Source organism: Parasteatoda tepidariorum, chromosome 7 (genome assembly GCF_043381705.1).
Source record: "Parasteatoda tepidariorum isolate YZ-2023 chromosome 7, CAS_Ptep_4.0, whole genome shotgun sequence".
NCBI classification, from domain to species: domain Eukaryota; kingdom Metazoa; phylum Arthropoda; class Arachnida; order Araneae; family Theridiidae; genus Parasteatoda; species Parasteatoda tepidariorum.
Window position 1 is genome coordinate 13,100,575 of NC_092210.1, and position 17,620 is coordinate 13,118,194.

General features: G+C 29.5%; 1 protein-coding gene across 1 annotated transcript in view; it reads right to left on the minus strand.

The window, feature by feature from the left end:
- Positions 1-17,620, minus strand: part of LOC107445460 (uncharacterized) — a 202,416-nt gene that overhangs the window by 19,107 nt on the left and 165,689 nt on the right. Inside the window, exons 3-7 of the mRNA XM_021144441.3 lie at positions 15,696-15,812; positions 14,608-14,778; positions 8,416-8,469; positions 3,014-3,067; positions 776-832 (exon numbers count right to left, since the gene is read on the minus strand). Of these exons, the coding sequence (XP_021000100.1) occupies positions 776-832; positions 3,014-3,067; positions 8,416-8,469; positions 14,608-14,778; positions 15,696-15,812 (453 nt within the window). The remainder of the gene's footprint in view (positions 1-775; positions 833-3,013; positions 3,068-8,415; positions 8,470-14,607; positions 14,779-15,695; positions 15,813-17,620) is intronic.

Here is a 17,620-nt window from a genome sequence, read left to right on the forward strand (position 1 = left end):
ATGAGCGGATTTCAAATTTGAAATTACTTTTGCGTCTAAAGCTGCAGAATTTTTAAAAATGACATATTAAGTCTATTTTTTTAAAAATGTACAAGTTTAAAAGCGTTATATATAAAACAGGGAGGCGCATAAACGTTGTGAAATACATCTAGGGGAGTTAAGGTATATCATTAGGATTAAAAGTGCTTACGAACTCAAGGCCGGGAATGCTGTCGTACGTTGATAGGGGCATTTCCCTATTCGGACCTGTTCGGAAGCACATGAAGAAACAGTTCATGATAGGAAAGCACCCCTAGCGGCGTATGATGACTTTTCCAAGCATGGGTTTCTATGCAATTTTAAACCTGGTTGTGTGCCATAACTCCTCTAAATGTTTGTCACAACATGTATGCGACTCCCTGTTATACGTAACAGTTTAAATCTTATATATTTCGACAAAAAATAGACTCTGAAGTCACTGAGTTTAGTTTTAGTTTTATTAAGACATTATTACGTAATATTAAGTTATTTGTATGCTTTAAAGTCCAGGTTAATCTATAGAGCAAGATTGCATGTAGTTTAAAATTATAGCTTTGTCTTCATAGCTAGCGTTTAGCACATTAACTGCGACTTTTTTATTTATTTACTAATTTATTTTTGTTGGTTGCAGAGATTCTCAAAACATAATGTGTTTTGAAAATAACATAATAAAATGCTTTAATAATATACTTTTGAATTAACGACTGCTTTCAAAATAAGCAGTTAACAAGCTAAATATTAAACAATCAAAACTTACTTAAAAGAGTTCTTGTTTCTGTCCCATTTACAGTCCAAGCCTTAATTCCAGGAACACCTGTTTAAAAAAAAGTTTTCAAATAACGTTAATTTTTGTTTAAAATATTCTTTATAATCGTAAAGTTTAACTTCGTACAGTGTCAAAAAAATCATAATTTTTCTCTACTAGAGTAAAGTATTCATAGTGGTACTAAAGCAATACAAAAATCAAGTAGTTTCCGAGCTCACCAGTATTCGAAATGAGTACGTTTACTTTTGAATCATACTGGTAGAAAAATAACTCAAAATAGAATGAAAAAGACATTTAATCCTTTGATACAGAATTTTTAGTAAACATATTTTTCATACTTTTTTCTTAACTTTGTATTGATTTAATTAAAAAAAACTCTAATTATATTATAGTAGCATTTTACTTATTTGTGGTTATAAAATACAGCATGATTTATCTGTTTTTTTTCTTCTTCTTCTTTTTTTTTTTTTGCTTTAACCTTTTGCAGGTACAACTGATGGTCCAGAATAGCAGGTGCTATCAGACGCCGTAGGCAAAAGGTTAAAGGTAAAATTTTCAAACAATAATTTTTCAAATTTGCACCGGTTTGCAATTATTTCGATCAAGGAGAAACAGTTATCCACCATTAAAATTTCTTCCATTTTCAAAAACAATTCCTGATTTACTATTTTTGTACAAATATAATTCCCATAATCTAAGAGATTTTATTTCAGTAACTATTAGACTGTATTTTTTTATAATTAAAAAATACCAAAATATATTTCTGCTTGTAAGAGTAAAAAAAATGTAGAAAAGGGACATTGGGTTCCCATCTACGTCGAAGGGACCCTCTGTTAAAGTATAACTAACAGAGGAACCGGTATATGTAAAGCGTGCTTATAATTTACAGCAAAATTTAAATGGCATTGTAAAGAATCCAGTTTACAGTAATTTTTCCTTAAAGCTGACAAATAGAGCGTATATCGTAAGTTTTTTGTAACACTAAAAAAATTGCAATGACATATTAAATTAAACAGTTTATTATTTTTTTCCTATAGTGTTTTACTACGCGTTTTATTTCTTTATTCTCCATTGAGAAGCAAAATGTACAAACATGATTACTTTTCGATATATTTGCTATAAAAACATTTACATTTGATAGATGATTTAAAAAGTTTTGAAATATTCACTTTGAATAAGATTGTAATGAACGACGTTAACTGGTCTCAAAGCTTTATTCTCGACACAAGATCAATGAAAAGCCTTCTCCTCCCTAGTAACAATTTTACCTTGGTCCCAGTTGGGTTTAAAATTGGCTCAATATGGGTCATGTCGCATGGATCATGCATTGAGGGACCAGTATTGGGGTGTTTAGATTTCTTTAATATTGGTGAAAGACGTACTATATTGGCAAATATAGAGCCTACAATGTCCAATATGGAACCTGTATTTGCTAAATAATTGATATAAAATATCTGGTGAATTTCACAATTCTATACAGAACCGATATTGGTTGTAAAATGACTGTAAATTATTTGGTGAATCGAAAAATTCTATAATAAACCAATATCGGAGTAATAACGGCCTTTTGAGCCAAGATTTATGAATATTTGGCCCAATGAGGGCCCAACTTATTTTTCTGCTAGGTCATGAACATCAGTTTGGTTAGTTTGATATAATATTCTACAATAAGGGAATTAATCGATCCTTTTACCTGAAATGTATCATGAATTATACATTTTAAAGTTGGTCAAGGTGAGTCAAATTATAATGTTGTTAAGTTTAAAAAGAACTGCAATAAGGCTCAAATTAACACCAAATTTGAAACAACATTATAGCATTAAGACTCGTTATAGCTCAACAAAAATTAAATTAATTAAAAATAAACACTTATAACATACACAAATAACTGATATTAAACATTGTTTTAAATAAATCCAATTGTCAACAAGGAAATATATTGAGTAAATAATCAAATTAAAGTAAGCATTTTATGTAAAATATATGCTTTCTTTGAACCAATAAATACTTTCCCCCATTTAATATCAAATTCATATTTTATTACAAGAAAAATAATATCTGATAATAAAAGATTGTGGCAACAACATTCTTTCTTAAAAGCAGGCATTTATCCGGAAAAATTCATTCCACAATTCAATAAACCTTCTTAACAAAATGCGGAGACGAAAAAATAAGGAGCAATAATAAGAAAAAGGCAAAAAGAAAGAATTCAGGAAAACTCATTCATACCCGGCGTTCCTGCTTTTCCTGGAACTCCTTTTTTCCCTCTGGGACCTGGTAAACCTGGAAAGGGAAAAAAACGAACGTGAAAATGGTGACAGAAAGGGCAGAAATGCAGAAAAATGGTAGGGTAAAGAAATCTTGAATCTCTTGAAGTCACTTATTATCTGCAAATGCCTCCCAGAACACTTTACCCGGGTACATTTGGAATTTTAACAGTCGTCGAGAAATTTTGATTTAGTTTTGCTCGTTTAATCTTTCAAGATAGTTGGCCGATTCCATTCGTAGTTTTATTTCTTCAACGTTTCAACTAAATGATACTTTTTATCGAGTGGGTTAAAAAGAAGTGTTCCTGCAGCGAGAATTTTTCGATTCTTTTACAAAAAGAAAAGTTTCAGTAGTACGCCAATCTTGAAAGAGAGAGTGATAGAGTCATTTAAAAAAAATATCTTTTATATAATCAGAAAAACAATTGGACAGATTCTTCCTTAAATTTATTTTAGTGTACAAGTGGGGGACTAAATTTAAACAGCACAAACATGTGCATTTTTGTTCTCAAAATGATAAGATATTTGTAAACCTAATTACAGAACGGCAGGAAGAGCTAATATATATATATTAGTCTCTTTAAGTTTTAAAATTAGTTACAAAATTTGTTAACATATGGCGCTGTTATTGATCAAAAACTTTGAAACAGATGTTTTCAAAGTAATTATACATAGTATAATGGCAAAGTCNAACCAAGAAAGTTTTTTTAAAACTATGTTTATGAATTGAAATAATGTGTTAATTACGTAAAGTTTGAAAGCTAATAACCAGAAAAAGTCTGACTTATTTTTACTAGGAGAAAGATGCAAAGTTATCATAATATCTTTGCTTGCAATCTCCGAGATCTGTGGACACAGTGACGTCATGAGGAGGGAAATCGTAGCTTCAGCTCTAAGAGCGGAGTGAACTAGCCCTTCTATTCTCTTTAGTCCTGCATCTGATGACGGAGTTCGTAACTAATTTCAGACGTTTGAGAGAAATACTTAATTTCCTAAATAGAAAGCAAATAATAGTCCCACTCCATTTTTCTTTAATGGATATTAACATTTTTCTCTAATTTTTAGGACACTCTGTGTTTGATAAAATATACAAAAGATGGATATTTCATTATTGATTAAAAAGAAAAAAAACTTTTGTGTGTGCGTGCTTTAAAAAAATTCTTTTTCTTTCTAGATCCTGTTAAATCTGAAACGGAAAAGTAACGTAAACAGAAAAAGACGCAAAATTAATGACAGGAGCTGCAGTAAAAACTTAGGCAAAAGAAATCTTACATCTGAGGACCACTTAATAACTACAAATACCTTCCGGAATTAATTATCAGAGCACAATTAAAAATTTTTTTTCTATGAAGTCCTTCATACCGTAAAATTTTTATTTTGTTTGACTCATTTAATCTTTCAAGACAATTTTTTTTCTCTTCATTTTAAGTAAATGATACTTTAATCCAAAGGCCTAAAGGAAGAAGTCTTGATTTCTTTTAAAAAGTGGAGAAAAAAATCAACAGGTTTTAAAAGATGTTACCAGAAAAAAATTATTCTGATTACGCAAACAAGAATATGTTCCCAGCAGTAAATCAACAAAACATTTTTGTAATCAAAAATTTTTTGAATTATTAGGTATCTAGATTATTTACAAGTAATTTCAAAGACAAAAAATAATGGATTTAAAGACAAAATATGAGATTTCAAAGGAACATGCCAAACAGTTTTCCTGACGGTGAAAGGAAATTTTCAAACATTCATCGTTTTAGATATTTAATTATACAGAAGCTATTCGTCTGGTTTATTCAAACATTCGCTATTATCATTTAAAATTTCAAAAGTTTAAAAGAATATAAATTATTTTAGCTCACAATTATGCTAATTAATACAAATTTATAGTAATTATTTTTGATATGCATTGCGAAATATCGTGATTAAATAGTTTATTGATATCGTAAAATGCACATAATGTACAATTCATACACTAAGGGTCGCAAAAGTTCAATCCTTACCTTTACAAAATAATAGTAGCACACAGTGAAAAAAAGTTGATCAAAATTTTTAAAATATGGTAAAACTTACCGTGTTTCTGACTCTTATGGAAACAGCAAAAAGCACAGTAATTTTTATCAAATTGCTTGGTAAATGAAATATATTATTATAATGTGTGCTAAAATTTGGTAATGTGTTAGATTTTTTTAATTGTATCATATATGATATTTTAAAGTATACATAAAACTGTTTTTCGGTAAATTTTCGTTTCAGTTTTTGTATTCTTACTAAATATGTGACAAAAAAAAGCATAATTTTTAAAAACGAAATTTCCGAATTTTATGAAGGGATGCCATTACCGTGCGAATGGTTTAAATACTGTATATTTTGGTTTTATAACCAGGACTATATTAAGGGTCTTTACCATACAGTATCGTCATTTTAGCAAAACTTTATTTTCAGTGCAGTATTTGCCCCAAATCCCTTGCACTGGTTGACAAGTTCGAGCCATCACTCTTACGTCATGGAAAAATTCGCTTATCTTCTTGTGATGTACTCTGTACACCAAACAAGGATGAGTGCAAGGTATGTGCAAGGAGGCTACTTTGTGCAAGGTATGTTTTGACTTATTATTTGAAAATATTACATACAAATAATGCCGATATTGATCAAATTCACTCGTCTGAGTCCAGTTATGAATATAATATCGATAAATTTTACTAAAGTTTGAATTAACATAGTTTTTTGACATGTCAAAGTTCATAAACTGCGAAATCCTGCACAAAGTAGCCCCACATGACGGTACAAAAAATAAAGAAAATCAAAAAACATTCAACAACAACATTGAATTATTCACTCAGCTTGAGAAGATGTAAAAAAAGTCTCTAATTCGTGACACGACAGCCCATAACCTGATTTTTTCTTATTTTATTGCTATTTTATTTCAGTTTAGTGAAACTATAATACTTTTTATATTTGGAATTTATAACAAAATTGTGTAAAATAACAAGAAATGAAAATTTTGTGTGTAGCAGTTTTAAAAATGTTTTTTAGTGTAATACCCGATCGTTATTTATACTGCTTATTCAAAAATGATTTATATACTAAGTGCCCCATTAAATATTTTAAAACATTAATTTTTAGAAATCTTATCAATGGTGAAGAAAATATTCATAAATAAAATATGAAGCATTAAAATGAAAAAAATCATATTAACCTACTTGCAGAATAATTACACTTCTCTTTATAGAAAAAAGGACTATTCGGATAAGATTTATTATTATATTTAAATGTAATGTTTCTTTCTTAAATGAGATAAAAAGAAAAAAAATGCGTAAATAGAAAAGATTTTTGAAACATTAAAAATCGTTACTTGCATGCAAAAAATCCATTTTAAACGATGATGGATTTCCTAGAGAGAAAATTGCAGCTTTCAGTCTTTGATCCTTTTCTTTTTTTATTCTTCAAAAAAATCATACTAAAGCTTCATAAGTACTCTATAAAATATTTACCACTCAATTACATTTTCTGAACTCATTTATCAAAATATTTTATCTAGAAAAACTGCACCCTTGTGAAACTGTGCAAAATAAACTATATAAGAACTACATAAAGTTTTCTTAATAAATATACTCGAAAACTTATACCTGTAATATTATCTCGGGAAATTAATGAATTAATTTCGCGCATTCATACGTTTATAATTAAAATATTTAGTTGAGCTTCATACTTCAAATTAAATGTTATGAGGAAGGAAGGCAAAATTATAAAAATATTGAGAAAAAATGGAAAATAACATAATAAAGATTAATGAAAAAAGTAGAAAAATTATAAAAATGAAAATAAGAAACAAAAATAAAATTCCATATTTTTTTTTTAAATTTTTGACTTCTCTTCATTAAATTATTTTCCATGTTTTCTCTTTCTTTCTCTTTTTTTTTAAAAACTTAAAATTTATTTAGATACTAAATAAAACACTTTTTAAATTACAAATTACAACAAATATTGTTAGGTTAACAAATATGATACTTCTGAAGCGCTTTCTTTTCATAAAATTCAAAAAATTAAGCAAACGAAAAGAAAATTCTAACTATGTATATATATATATATAATATTGAACTAAATAATCTTGTTATAAAGATTTTGATAGCTTTTTTCAGTTCCATTTGCATAACAAAGTAGATGACCAAGATTCTTTCATGTAGATCATATTTGCTAAATTCATAAATATATAAGGAAAAAAAATACGAAGAATTCAGTTTTTCGTGAACTTTTGACGTCTTTATAATACATGCTCCAAAAATATCTCAACCTTAAATAAATGCTATGTAACGTTCGACAAAGTTTATGGTTAATAAAACATTAGAGTTTGTAGAGGAGGGCAACCTCCGACAGGTTGTCCTAGATATGACATAACCATACTTCGTTCCACTCAAGATAATAATGAAAAGGCGTGGCAGCTGTAAGAAGCACGTGTCTCTCTTGAAGAAAGACAAAGAATTTCGTGTTTTCAGATGCTATTTTATTTAGTTTTTTTGCACGCGATCTAGAATTTCTCCCTCTTTTGTATACATATATTTTATGTTTTTATTCCTTTTAGCTTATCTTATTACATTCCTTTAATTATTTTCTAGAAAACAGTCATAAAAGTGCCTATTTTTTTATTCAAGAAAATTATATATAATACGATGTATATACAACATATGTATTTTTTTTTAATTTTTGGAATGTTTTTTTTTTTTTTTTAGTTTGATATTTCAAACTCCATACGTATTCCCGATAACCATGTTTCTCTGGATAATGTACTCATTATTTAAATAATATTTTATCACGCAACGTGTATTCACAAAGAGCATAAGCAGTTGAGCTAAGAATGCGAAATACATACATTTAGATAGTAGTAAAACCTAATTTCAAATAAACTGTCTCTAGTTAAATTATAAGTAGTCTGGTGCAGCCACTAGTGCGCAAAATAAGACATATAAAAATTCTGGACACAAGAGATGGATATATTTAAACCTTTTTGGTGCACTACTTTTGAACGCTCTAGCCCGGAAATATCACAGACACGAGAAAAAAGGAAGCGAAAGCTCACCTCGTTATTTCGACGAAAGCGAGGGGAAAGGAGTTAAGAAAAAAAAATTAGGAAAATTTATAATAATTAAAAATAAAGAAAAATGATTTAGAAAACAAAACCTGTAGGAAAGAAAAACCAGTAGGTAAGAACAACCAGTAGGTAAGAAAAAGTAAAAAACACTCAGAGTTATACTGAAAACTGCAGAGTGAATACATTTGTGTTGCTAAACTGTTGTTCTTTTACTCACTCTTTATTTAATAACAGAAATTACTTTCCAATATAGAATTTCAGAATTTTTGCAGCTAAAATCTTACCTGTAGGTCCCGGTGGACCAGGTGGACCTCTTGGACCTGGAGACCCTGGTATACCTGTAAAAATTATGTTATATCTTTATTATGTTACTCTTTGCATCATTTTGAAATATATAATTTCTATTATAAATACCAATATGCATTTTGAAATTTCACTTCTATACTGCAAGAACTAAACATTCTAAATGAAAATTAATTCAATTATAATCTATATATTTCTGCATGAATGCTGCTTTAAATAATATTCAATAATATTTTCTAATAACATATGTACAGTCTAAATTTTGATACAAAAAATTTAAAATCCCACGTTGTAATGGTTTAAACTGATCATTTAAATCAGTGGTTCTTAACATATTTCTATTCCTTCCTTTTGATGATTTTTAAGGAAGCTCTATCCCATCAAAAACTCAAAGCATTCGAAAACTATATTTATTCAGATATTAAATGCTTTAAATATTAAACAACTAAAGACAGTGAAATTTTGATATACCAATTTCTTCATAGTTTCTTGTGCTAACTAAAAATTTTTGCAGTAAAATAAATTTTTAATGGAACATGTTACGGAACAAACAATCTGATAAACCGTAATTTTTATAGTAATAATTATCGTAAAATCACTGAATCACTCTCATTAAATAAATATTACTCTAAAAATTACGGTATGATATTTTACGGTAAAAACGGATTTGACGGATGATGCTCCCTAAGTGCCGGTACTTTATATTGTGTTTTGATCTAGAAATTTTTACAGCGCATGTGCTTACGTTCTTTCCCCCATATTTACTGGCTTTTTTATTGTAAATTATTACATTTTTAAAAAATTTGAAGTATTTTGTACCATTATAGCTTTACCATAATAACGTTCAAATTTACCTCAACCTTAATAATGATTTTGAGTTAAATCATATCCTAAAAGCAAATCGTTTTTACTATTGTAGTTCTTACGAATATAAAAGCCTGCTCCATTATCTTTAGCTAAATATAATAACCAAATCTTATACATACTTTTTATTATCTTCTGGAAATGGCATGTTAAATAAATAATGTAAATTGTTAAAAATTGTTTTAAAAAAAGTTCAGTAGAAGATTTGCGGAATTCAGAAACGCTAACGATAAAGCATAATTTCGCTTTTCAATACAAACAATTCTTCCTAATACAATCAATTTTCTTTTCATCGCTTTAACTGAATATTTAAGCAATTTAAATGTTAGACAAAACTTTACGCACGAACAATTGCATGTAAATCCTAACAAATAAATCACAGAGTAAAACATACATTTTGCTCATTCACCTGTATATTTCTCACCAAAACTATTTAAATTGTTTTCAAGTAATACATTATTATTGCTTAATTTGAATTTATCAAACCACTTTACAATAATGACCATTAGACAATACTTCAAATATAGTGAAGAAGGATTGAGGGAGAATTAATTTCTGAGCACCACTAACATCTTTCAATAATTGATTTTTCCGAATTACGTTTAACTGCTCTTTTAATAACTTTGTTCTTTTCTACAATTAATTTTTATAATTTATTCCATTATTCATCTTTTAAGGACAGAACTAAATTGTGTAATGAATAGTGTGTCGGAAAATTAGTTTTTAAAAGTTCAAGGAAAACTCGTGAGATGATAAATTGCTTGGATGATTAAAAGATTAAATGGAAATTTTGAATTTCATTTAAATACTCGTATTATGCAAAAGTAATGTGAAATGATTGTTCTAAGAGACAAAGTTTTTGAAAAATTAAACAATCTACGATTTATACTAAAATTTACTAATTTACCTTTTTTGTCATCATTCGTTTTCAATTATTGGTTGCAAGTGAATCATGGATTTTGTTGAATGGAATTTTCCTCATTAAATTATTATTAATAACTTTTAATTATTCATATCTTCTTCAATTAGACATTAATTAATTATCTTTATATAAGAAATAATTTAATAATTACTAATTAAATATTAATTTATTTACCCATATTTAAATTTTAACATACAATTTTTATCACTTCAATTTCAACATTACAGTTTTAACATATTTAAATAAAAATTACTGCAATGATCTATCTATATTCAAATGTTGGAATTGCAGTTAGATTATTTTGTAATTTCATTACTGGAAAGTTTCAGAGTATAAAAGACCTTGCATACGTATGACATAATTTTATAAGTTTTAACTTTTCCTTTAGTATGATTAATTAAATAAGCATTTAAAAATTTCTGCTTCTATTGATAAGCAGAATGCTTTTTATCGCTATATTACTATATTATTTTGTTTTAAATGTATGCATTCCATAATAATCGAGCTATTAAAAGAAGAAGAATATTTCTTAACAATTAAGGTATACTATGGTATTATCACATCCCTGAGTGGGGATTAGACGAAATTTAAAGGGCTATTAAAAAAGGTTAATTTCCCTAACCTATATAAATTATATTATAGTTTTGTCTTATCACCCAATGACGATTAAAAGTTTAATGGCCTATAAATGAGGGGTAATACTTTTTAAGAATTATTTTATACTTTGCCTTATCACCTTACGGTAAATAAAAAAAGCTCAACAGACGATTGGAGTAGGGATAATATTACTAAACAACTGAACTGTACATTATATAGTTGCCTCATTAACCAATAGCATTTTAAAGTTTCTTGGGCTATTAAAAGAGGGGTAATATTTCTCAACAATTGTTACGATATCTTATCTTTCGCCTCAGTTCCCAATGGCGATTAAAAGCAGCTTAGTAAAAGATTAAAAAAAGTTTAACGTTCCTTAATTATAAGATACTTAAAATAATTTTGCTTCATTACCCAATATGATTTTAAGTATATGATGGATTGTTATAAGTTTAAAAGACTATTGAATGAGTGGTAATACTCTAAAACACTTTATTAAGGGGTATTATCCTTTGCCTTATCACCGAGTTGTGATTAAATGAAGTTAATATTTGTTAAAATCATTACGGTATATTATCTATTGCATAGAAATTTCAGACTATGTGTCTTTGTGGTGGGATGATGAAAGAGTCCTTAAAAGATTTTTTATATTTTGCACTTTTAATCAGTAGGTAAAAAAAGAGAATTACAGCTGGTCTATCATTCTGACTAGAATGCGCCATTAAGAATTCTAAAAGAAAATTTAATAAAATAAGTAACATTAGTTAGAATTGATAAAAAGGTCATTTGATGCTCATTAGATGCAGTTTTCCAAATTTTCAGGATATTTTAAATTAAAAATTAAAAAAATTCAGCAATTTTTGAATGCTACAGGCTTAGAATGAATCTTTGAAAGCGTAACAGACACCTACAATGACAGCTGACATTAAAAGAGTGATGAGAAAGGATAATATTCCTTCATAGTTTCTAAGGGATATTATTCTTTTCTAGTCATACAAAAATAATTTCCTTTGATTTTCACTTTGTCTACAACATTTTAGATTGTGTTGTATACCTTAATTGTGTTTTATACCTTAATACAATCTGATTTTGACTGAAAACAAAAATTTTATTTTAGTAATACAGAATAACTATGCAAGATATGAAATAAATTAAAAAGAGCACATTTATATGCATGTATTTGATTTTAATTCACGTTGTATTGGCTTATCTATACATAGCACTAAGTATATCCAATCTTCTTTTGACTATATACAAGGGTCGTGGTTTTCTGAGGTAGTTTCTCTCGTTATTTTTATCGTTATAAATTTTTATCGTTGTAAATTTTTATCGCTTATCTCTTGTGAAACTAGTTAGCAACAGTTGATCTTACCGATCTCCCACTCAATATTTTTGCCTTTTGTTTAAATATCGATAATATTTTAAATATTTCAAAAATTTTAATTTCAATTTATGACGTCAAAATTAGACATTTTTTCCTAAATGAAATTTTCTCATCAAATTCGATTGCATATTTAATTCAGATAAAAACTGACTTTTTAGTCAAGTTGCTGATAGTAAAATTTTGCTTGATGGGTAAAAGTATTGAAATTTTGAATACTCAATAGTCTTAGCTATCTTTCTAGTAAAAATTCTCTCAATCTGTTATAAAAAATGAGATTGCGGACAATTTTGGAAAAAAATTACATTTAATTTCGAGAAATCACCATTACTTGTATCTCAGTTAAAATTTAATAACATCTTTAGACCCTTCTCCTCCTTTTGTAAATCCTGGAGTGTACTTAACAACGATTCTCCTCTTCTATCCGATGCTCTTTGTGAACTTTCAGACTGCTGCACATTTTATGTTCATGTCTGCTGCTTTCCACAGACTAATTATCCCAATTATCTCAGTTTAATAGTCGCACAGAGAAACAGCAGTATTGTCATGAGGAAGCTCATAGTCTGAAGACTTGCCTTATGTTCATGTCAGCTGCTCTCTATTCTGCCTAATTATCCAAATTATCTCAGTTTAATTTTAATATAGAGAAATAGCAGTATTGTCATGAGGAAGTATGTACTCTAAAGACCTGTTTTATATTCATGTCTGCTGCTTTACACTGACTAATTATCCAAATTATGTCAGTTTAATTGTCATATTGAGTAATATCAGAAGCACATAGTCTAAAGACCTGATGGCCAACAGGTTACCGTTTAAGAAATATAAAATTAATAACCTTAAGTACGATATTTAATTTAAAGAAGCTAAAGTTGGACAATAAGTATAAAAATAGTTTCTATTAAACGAAAATCCTAGAATATACACTGAGTGGCCAAATTATTATGACCACCCCTTCAGTACGCTGTTGGGCCACTTTTTGCGAGCATTACTGCCTTAATTCGTCTGGGTATGGATTCTATGAGATGTTGGTAGGTGGTAGAAGATATGCCAGATCATGCTCGCTGAACTGAACTTGCCAATACCTGCAAATTTTATGGTACTGGATCCATCTGTCAGAGAGCCCGTTCAATTTCATCCCACAAATTCTCAATTGGATTGTGACCTGGGGATTGTGCTGGCCAATAAAGCAAGTTAAATTCTCCGTCATGCTCTTTGAACCATCAGAGGACAATGCCAGCTTTATGACAAGCAGCGTTGTCCTGCTGGAAGTATCCATCCCCGCCTGAGTACACCATTGACATAAACGGATGTACTTGATCTGCCATGATACTTAAATACCCTTGGGCATTAAGGCGTTGTGGTACGGGAATTAAAGGACCCATACAATACCAAGAGAACATTCCCCATACCATAACGTTGCCACCACCAGCTTGAAGTGTCGTGGCAATGCAGTTGGGGTCCATGCTTTCGTGCTGTTTACTCCATATTCTCTTCCTGCCATCTGCGCGATGCAATTGAAATCGTGATTCATCGGACCACATGACCCTCTTCCAGTCATCTACTGTCCAATGTTTGTGCTCCTTTGCAAATTGGAGACGTCTGCGCTTATTTAAAGCATACAGCAGAAGCTTGCGAACAGGTCGTCTGCTTCCATACCCTATACGGCGCAATGTGCGTCGAACAGTCCGTTCAGAGACGTTCACAGTTGCTCCTTGATTAAGATCACTTGCAATTTGTCGAACTGTTGCTCTCCTGTTGCACTGCACAACCCTAGCCAGCCTTCTCTCTGATGGAACATTCAGTATCCTGTGACGACCACAAGTCTGACGTTGAGACCCGGTTTTTTGCTTGATTGTCCATTCTTTGTACACATTAACAACTGTTGCTCTGGAACACTCCACAAGTGCAGCCGTTTTGCTGATACTCGTTCAGACACATCTCGCACCCACAATCGTTCCACGCTGAAATTCAGTTAAATCACTTTTTTTCCCATATCTGAGCGAGCAGCACACTATAACTGATGACACACTTGTCCAGCATTCCCGTGTTATAGTTATCTTGCCCTCTAGAGGCAGCGCTGTGACGCGATAACTCATTTGCATAAAACTCTGAGGTGGTCATAATAATTTGGCCACTCAGTGTATATATATATATATATGTATATGTAATATATGTAATATGTAATATATATATATATGTATATGTAATATATGTAATATGTAATATATATATGTATATGTAATATATGTAATATGTAATATATATATATATATATATTCACATGGAGATAATATATGAATGTGCGTAATAGCGTAATATATANATATATATATATATATATATATAATTGGTGCAAGCCGATATGAATCTCTTCATTAACATATTCATCGACAAAAATATCAATATACAAACCGTGAGTGCCATTTGTTCCTGGTCTTCCAGGAGTTCCATGTAAACCAGGAATGCCATCACGCCCAGGTATCCCATCAATTCCATCTCGACCAGGAACACCATCTAAACCAGGTTCCCCAGGAATTCCATCTCGACCATCTAATCCGGGAATTCCAGACATTCCGGATTCACCTATAAGATTATGGTTTCATGGATTAAATATTAAAAATGTTTTCTAAATTGTGCATTCAGATCTCCGTAAAATCTTTTTTTATTTCTTTAATTGTTAAATTTTTTGTATTAAAAAAATTGCTTCACTTCTTAACAAAAATCAAAATTTAAATAACTTGAGAGAATTTGCATTTTAAAAAAAAAAAGCAATTTCTTGTTAAATGATACCAGATTTTTATATTGGTTTGTAAACATTGCTTATATTGGTTTGTAAACCGTAGAAGAGATAATCATAACTTTAATGAACAGCATTTATTACTAAGCGCTATTTTTTTAAACTTTATTTTGACATTTTTTCTAAAGATTTGCAGCCATCGAAAACATTGAACTCTTATTTTTCCATATATTTTTCATTTTATATATGAAACAAGAGTTTTCATTGCAGTTAGATTTTAAAAGCTCTTACTTTTATGTCAGATTTAAAACCTGAACTTTAAAAATGCATCAACTGAAACAATAATAAACAAGACTCACAAATGTTACTGATGTGATATCATACAACTTAATAGTTGGATAGTTTTAAAAATCTTATTATGGCGCAATTCTCTATGATTTGAATTAAGAAAAATTGTTCTAGAATATTATTTGTATTATATTTTTCGTATACCGTCAGAAAAAAAATATGTTTTGGGATTTCAGGATGGTTCTTCAATTGAAAACATGTAAAAATATATTTTATTTATTTTTATGATCATCGAAAGATCAAAGAACTTTAAAAAAATATTTTAAAGCTGTTTTAAAGAGAACTGGTATACAAATTCTTTCAAAATTTCAGCAGGATTTGTGTCAGGTGTAGTTATATAGAATATTAAATGTTTAATATAATTTTTGATGTTCTTGAAAACCATAAACTTTAAATTTTTATTCGTTCTAACTACCTTTTGGACCAACCGGTCCAGGAAGTCCAGGGAAACCATTTGGTCCTCTTGGTCCAGGCTGGCCTGGAAGTCCACGATCTCCTAAATCCCCCTTTTCACCTTTATAACCAGGTGTTCCTAAAAAAAAGAAAAAATTTAGTACATTTACTAGTAATAGATGATTGTATTTATGATGTGCTTGCTTTTTATACCACCGAAATATGCGTGTCTCAGACATGAAACACATGTATAACTGAAAACCGTGTTTCTCACACATGAAACACGTGTAGCACGAAAATTCATTTGTTTCACAGACGAACCACATGCATCGTCGAAACAAATTGTTCACTCTGAGCAAAATTTCGAAGCGTTTTGAACTAACATGTCGCTCAAGCTTGCAGCAACCTTAATAAGGATCCAAGTTTAATCATACTTGAGTGATTTTGCATAGCATTTGTGTTCAGTTAACCGTACCGCTGCCCTTACGTCCATACCTTATCATTATTGCCATACACTAGGAAATTTTTGCGCATGCGCAATAAAAATAGCATTAATTATTTACAAAATCATTCTAATATTGTGCAAATGTACCGTTCAGCAAACCTGTTGCAGCAAACTTGTACCGTATTATGGTACCATATACCTATATTATAGGTCAACGTAGAGCCAACTTTTATGAGTGTATATTCTAAAAATTTTGGAAGAAACAAATTATCCATTGACTCTTATATCTGGTAAATAAGAATTTTTAGAGTCTCTACTGTAAATAAACATTAACTCACAGTTACGGTTATTAAGGTTATTTTAACCACTTTGCTTTTAGTAGCAGACATACTGTTGTTATAATATTTGTGAAAAAATTATAATATGTGATATAATAATATTTTGGCAATTATGACTAATTTAAAGTACATTGCTAATGAATAAAATACCACCATGCGTCTTTTTGAAAAAAAGATAAAAGCAGTTCTTGAGGAAGTAAAAAACTCTATAACCATCGGACATAATCTTAAAGAACTATCAAAATCTGAAAACATGTTAGATACCAAAAATTATATTCTTACAGTTATATTTACTAAAATATCTTAGATTTAATGTTTTTAAATTGTTTTTATTACTGTTCCGTTAAAGTAGGCAGTAGAACAATCACGATGGGTGAATTTGGGACCACGAAGACAGCCCTTCACCTTATTATAGAGAGTAAAATATGTAGTGGTAATTAACCTTAAAAAATCAGCATTGGGTATACTTGACTAACATACACCTTGCAGATGACACATAACCTAAAAAAAATATCAGTGCAGGGTAAACCGGGCAATGTCAATCTCTTAATTACTTAGATTACTGAAAATAATAAACATATTTTTATTCATAATTTAAAATGTTTCAGGTTTGGTAAGGCAAAAATAATTTAACCCTCGTGGTTTTTCTCTCCATGTAACGCAATTGCGGTTTAGTTCCATCAAAATATCCTCCACGAAGGCAAATTATTCTCGATACTTGATCCAGAACTGCCCTTGCCTTCTGGATTGGGTTCAAAATTTCAACCTTACGGAGTTGAACTTTAGTTGCAGTGAGCACAAAACTGGGTCGGCTGTTCAACGATGGTTATAAAATACAATTCTGGTAATGAAAATATACTGCCTTTAAACCATTTATTTTGAAATTTTTCCGTCCATATGGTAACGGTTTGTCAGAAATTTTGGTTTTAAAAAAACTTTTTTTATTACCACTCATTTTGTAAAAAAATACAAGACTGAATGGTTAATTTAGCTGAATAAATGGTTTTTACGCCATGCTCTAAAGTATCATGATAAAATTACAAAATTTGACCTCATTTACCAAATTTTATCACACGTTATAAAACTATACTTTATTTCTTTTTTAAAAAAAATCAATAAAGAAGCGTTTCGGTAAAAATTACCAAGGTTTTTGGTGTCCCCATC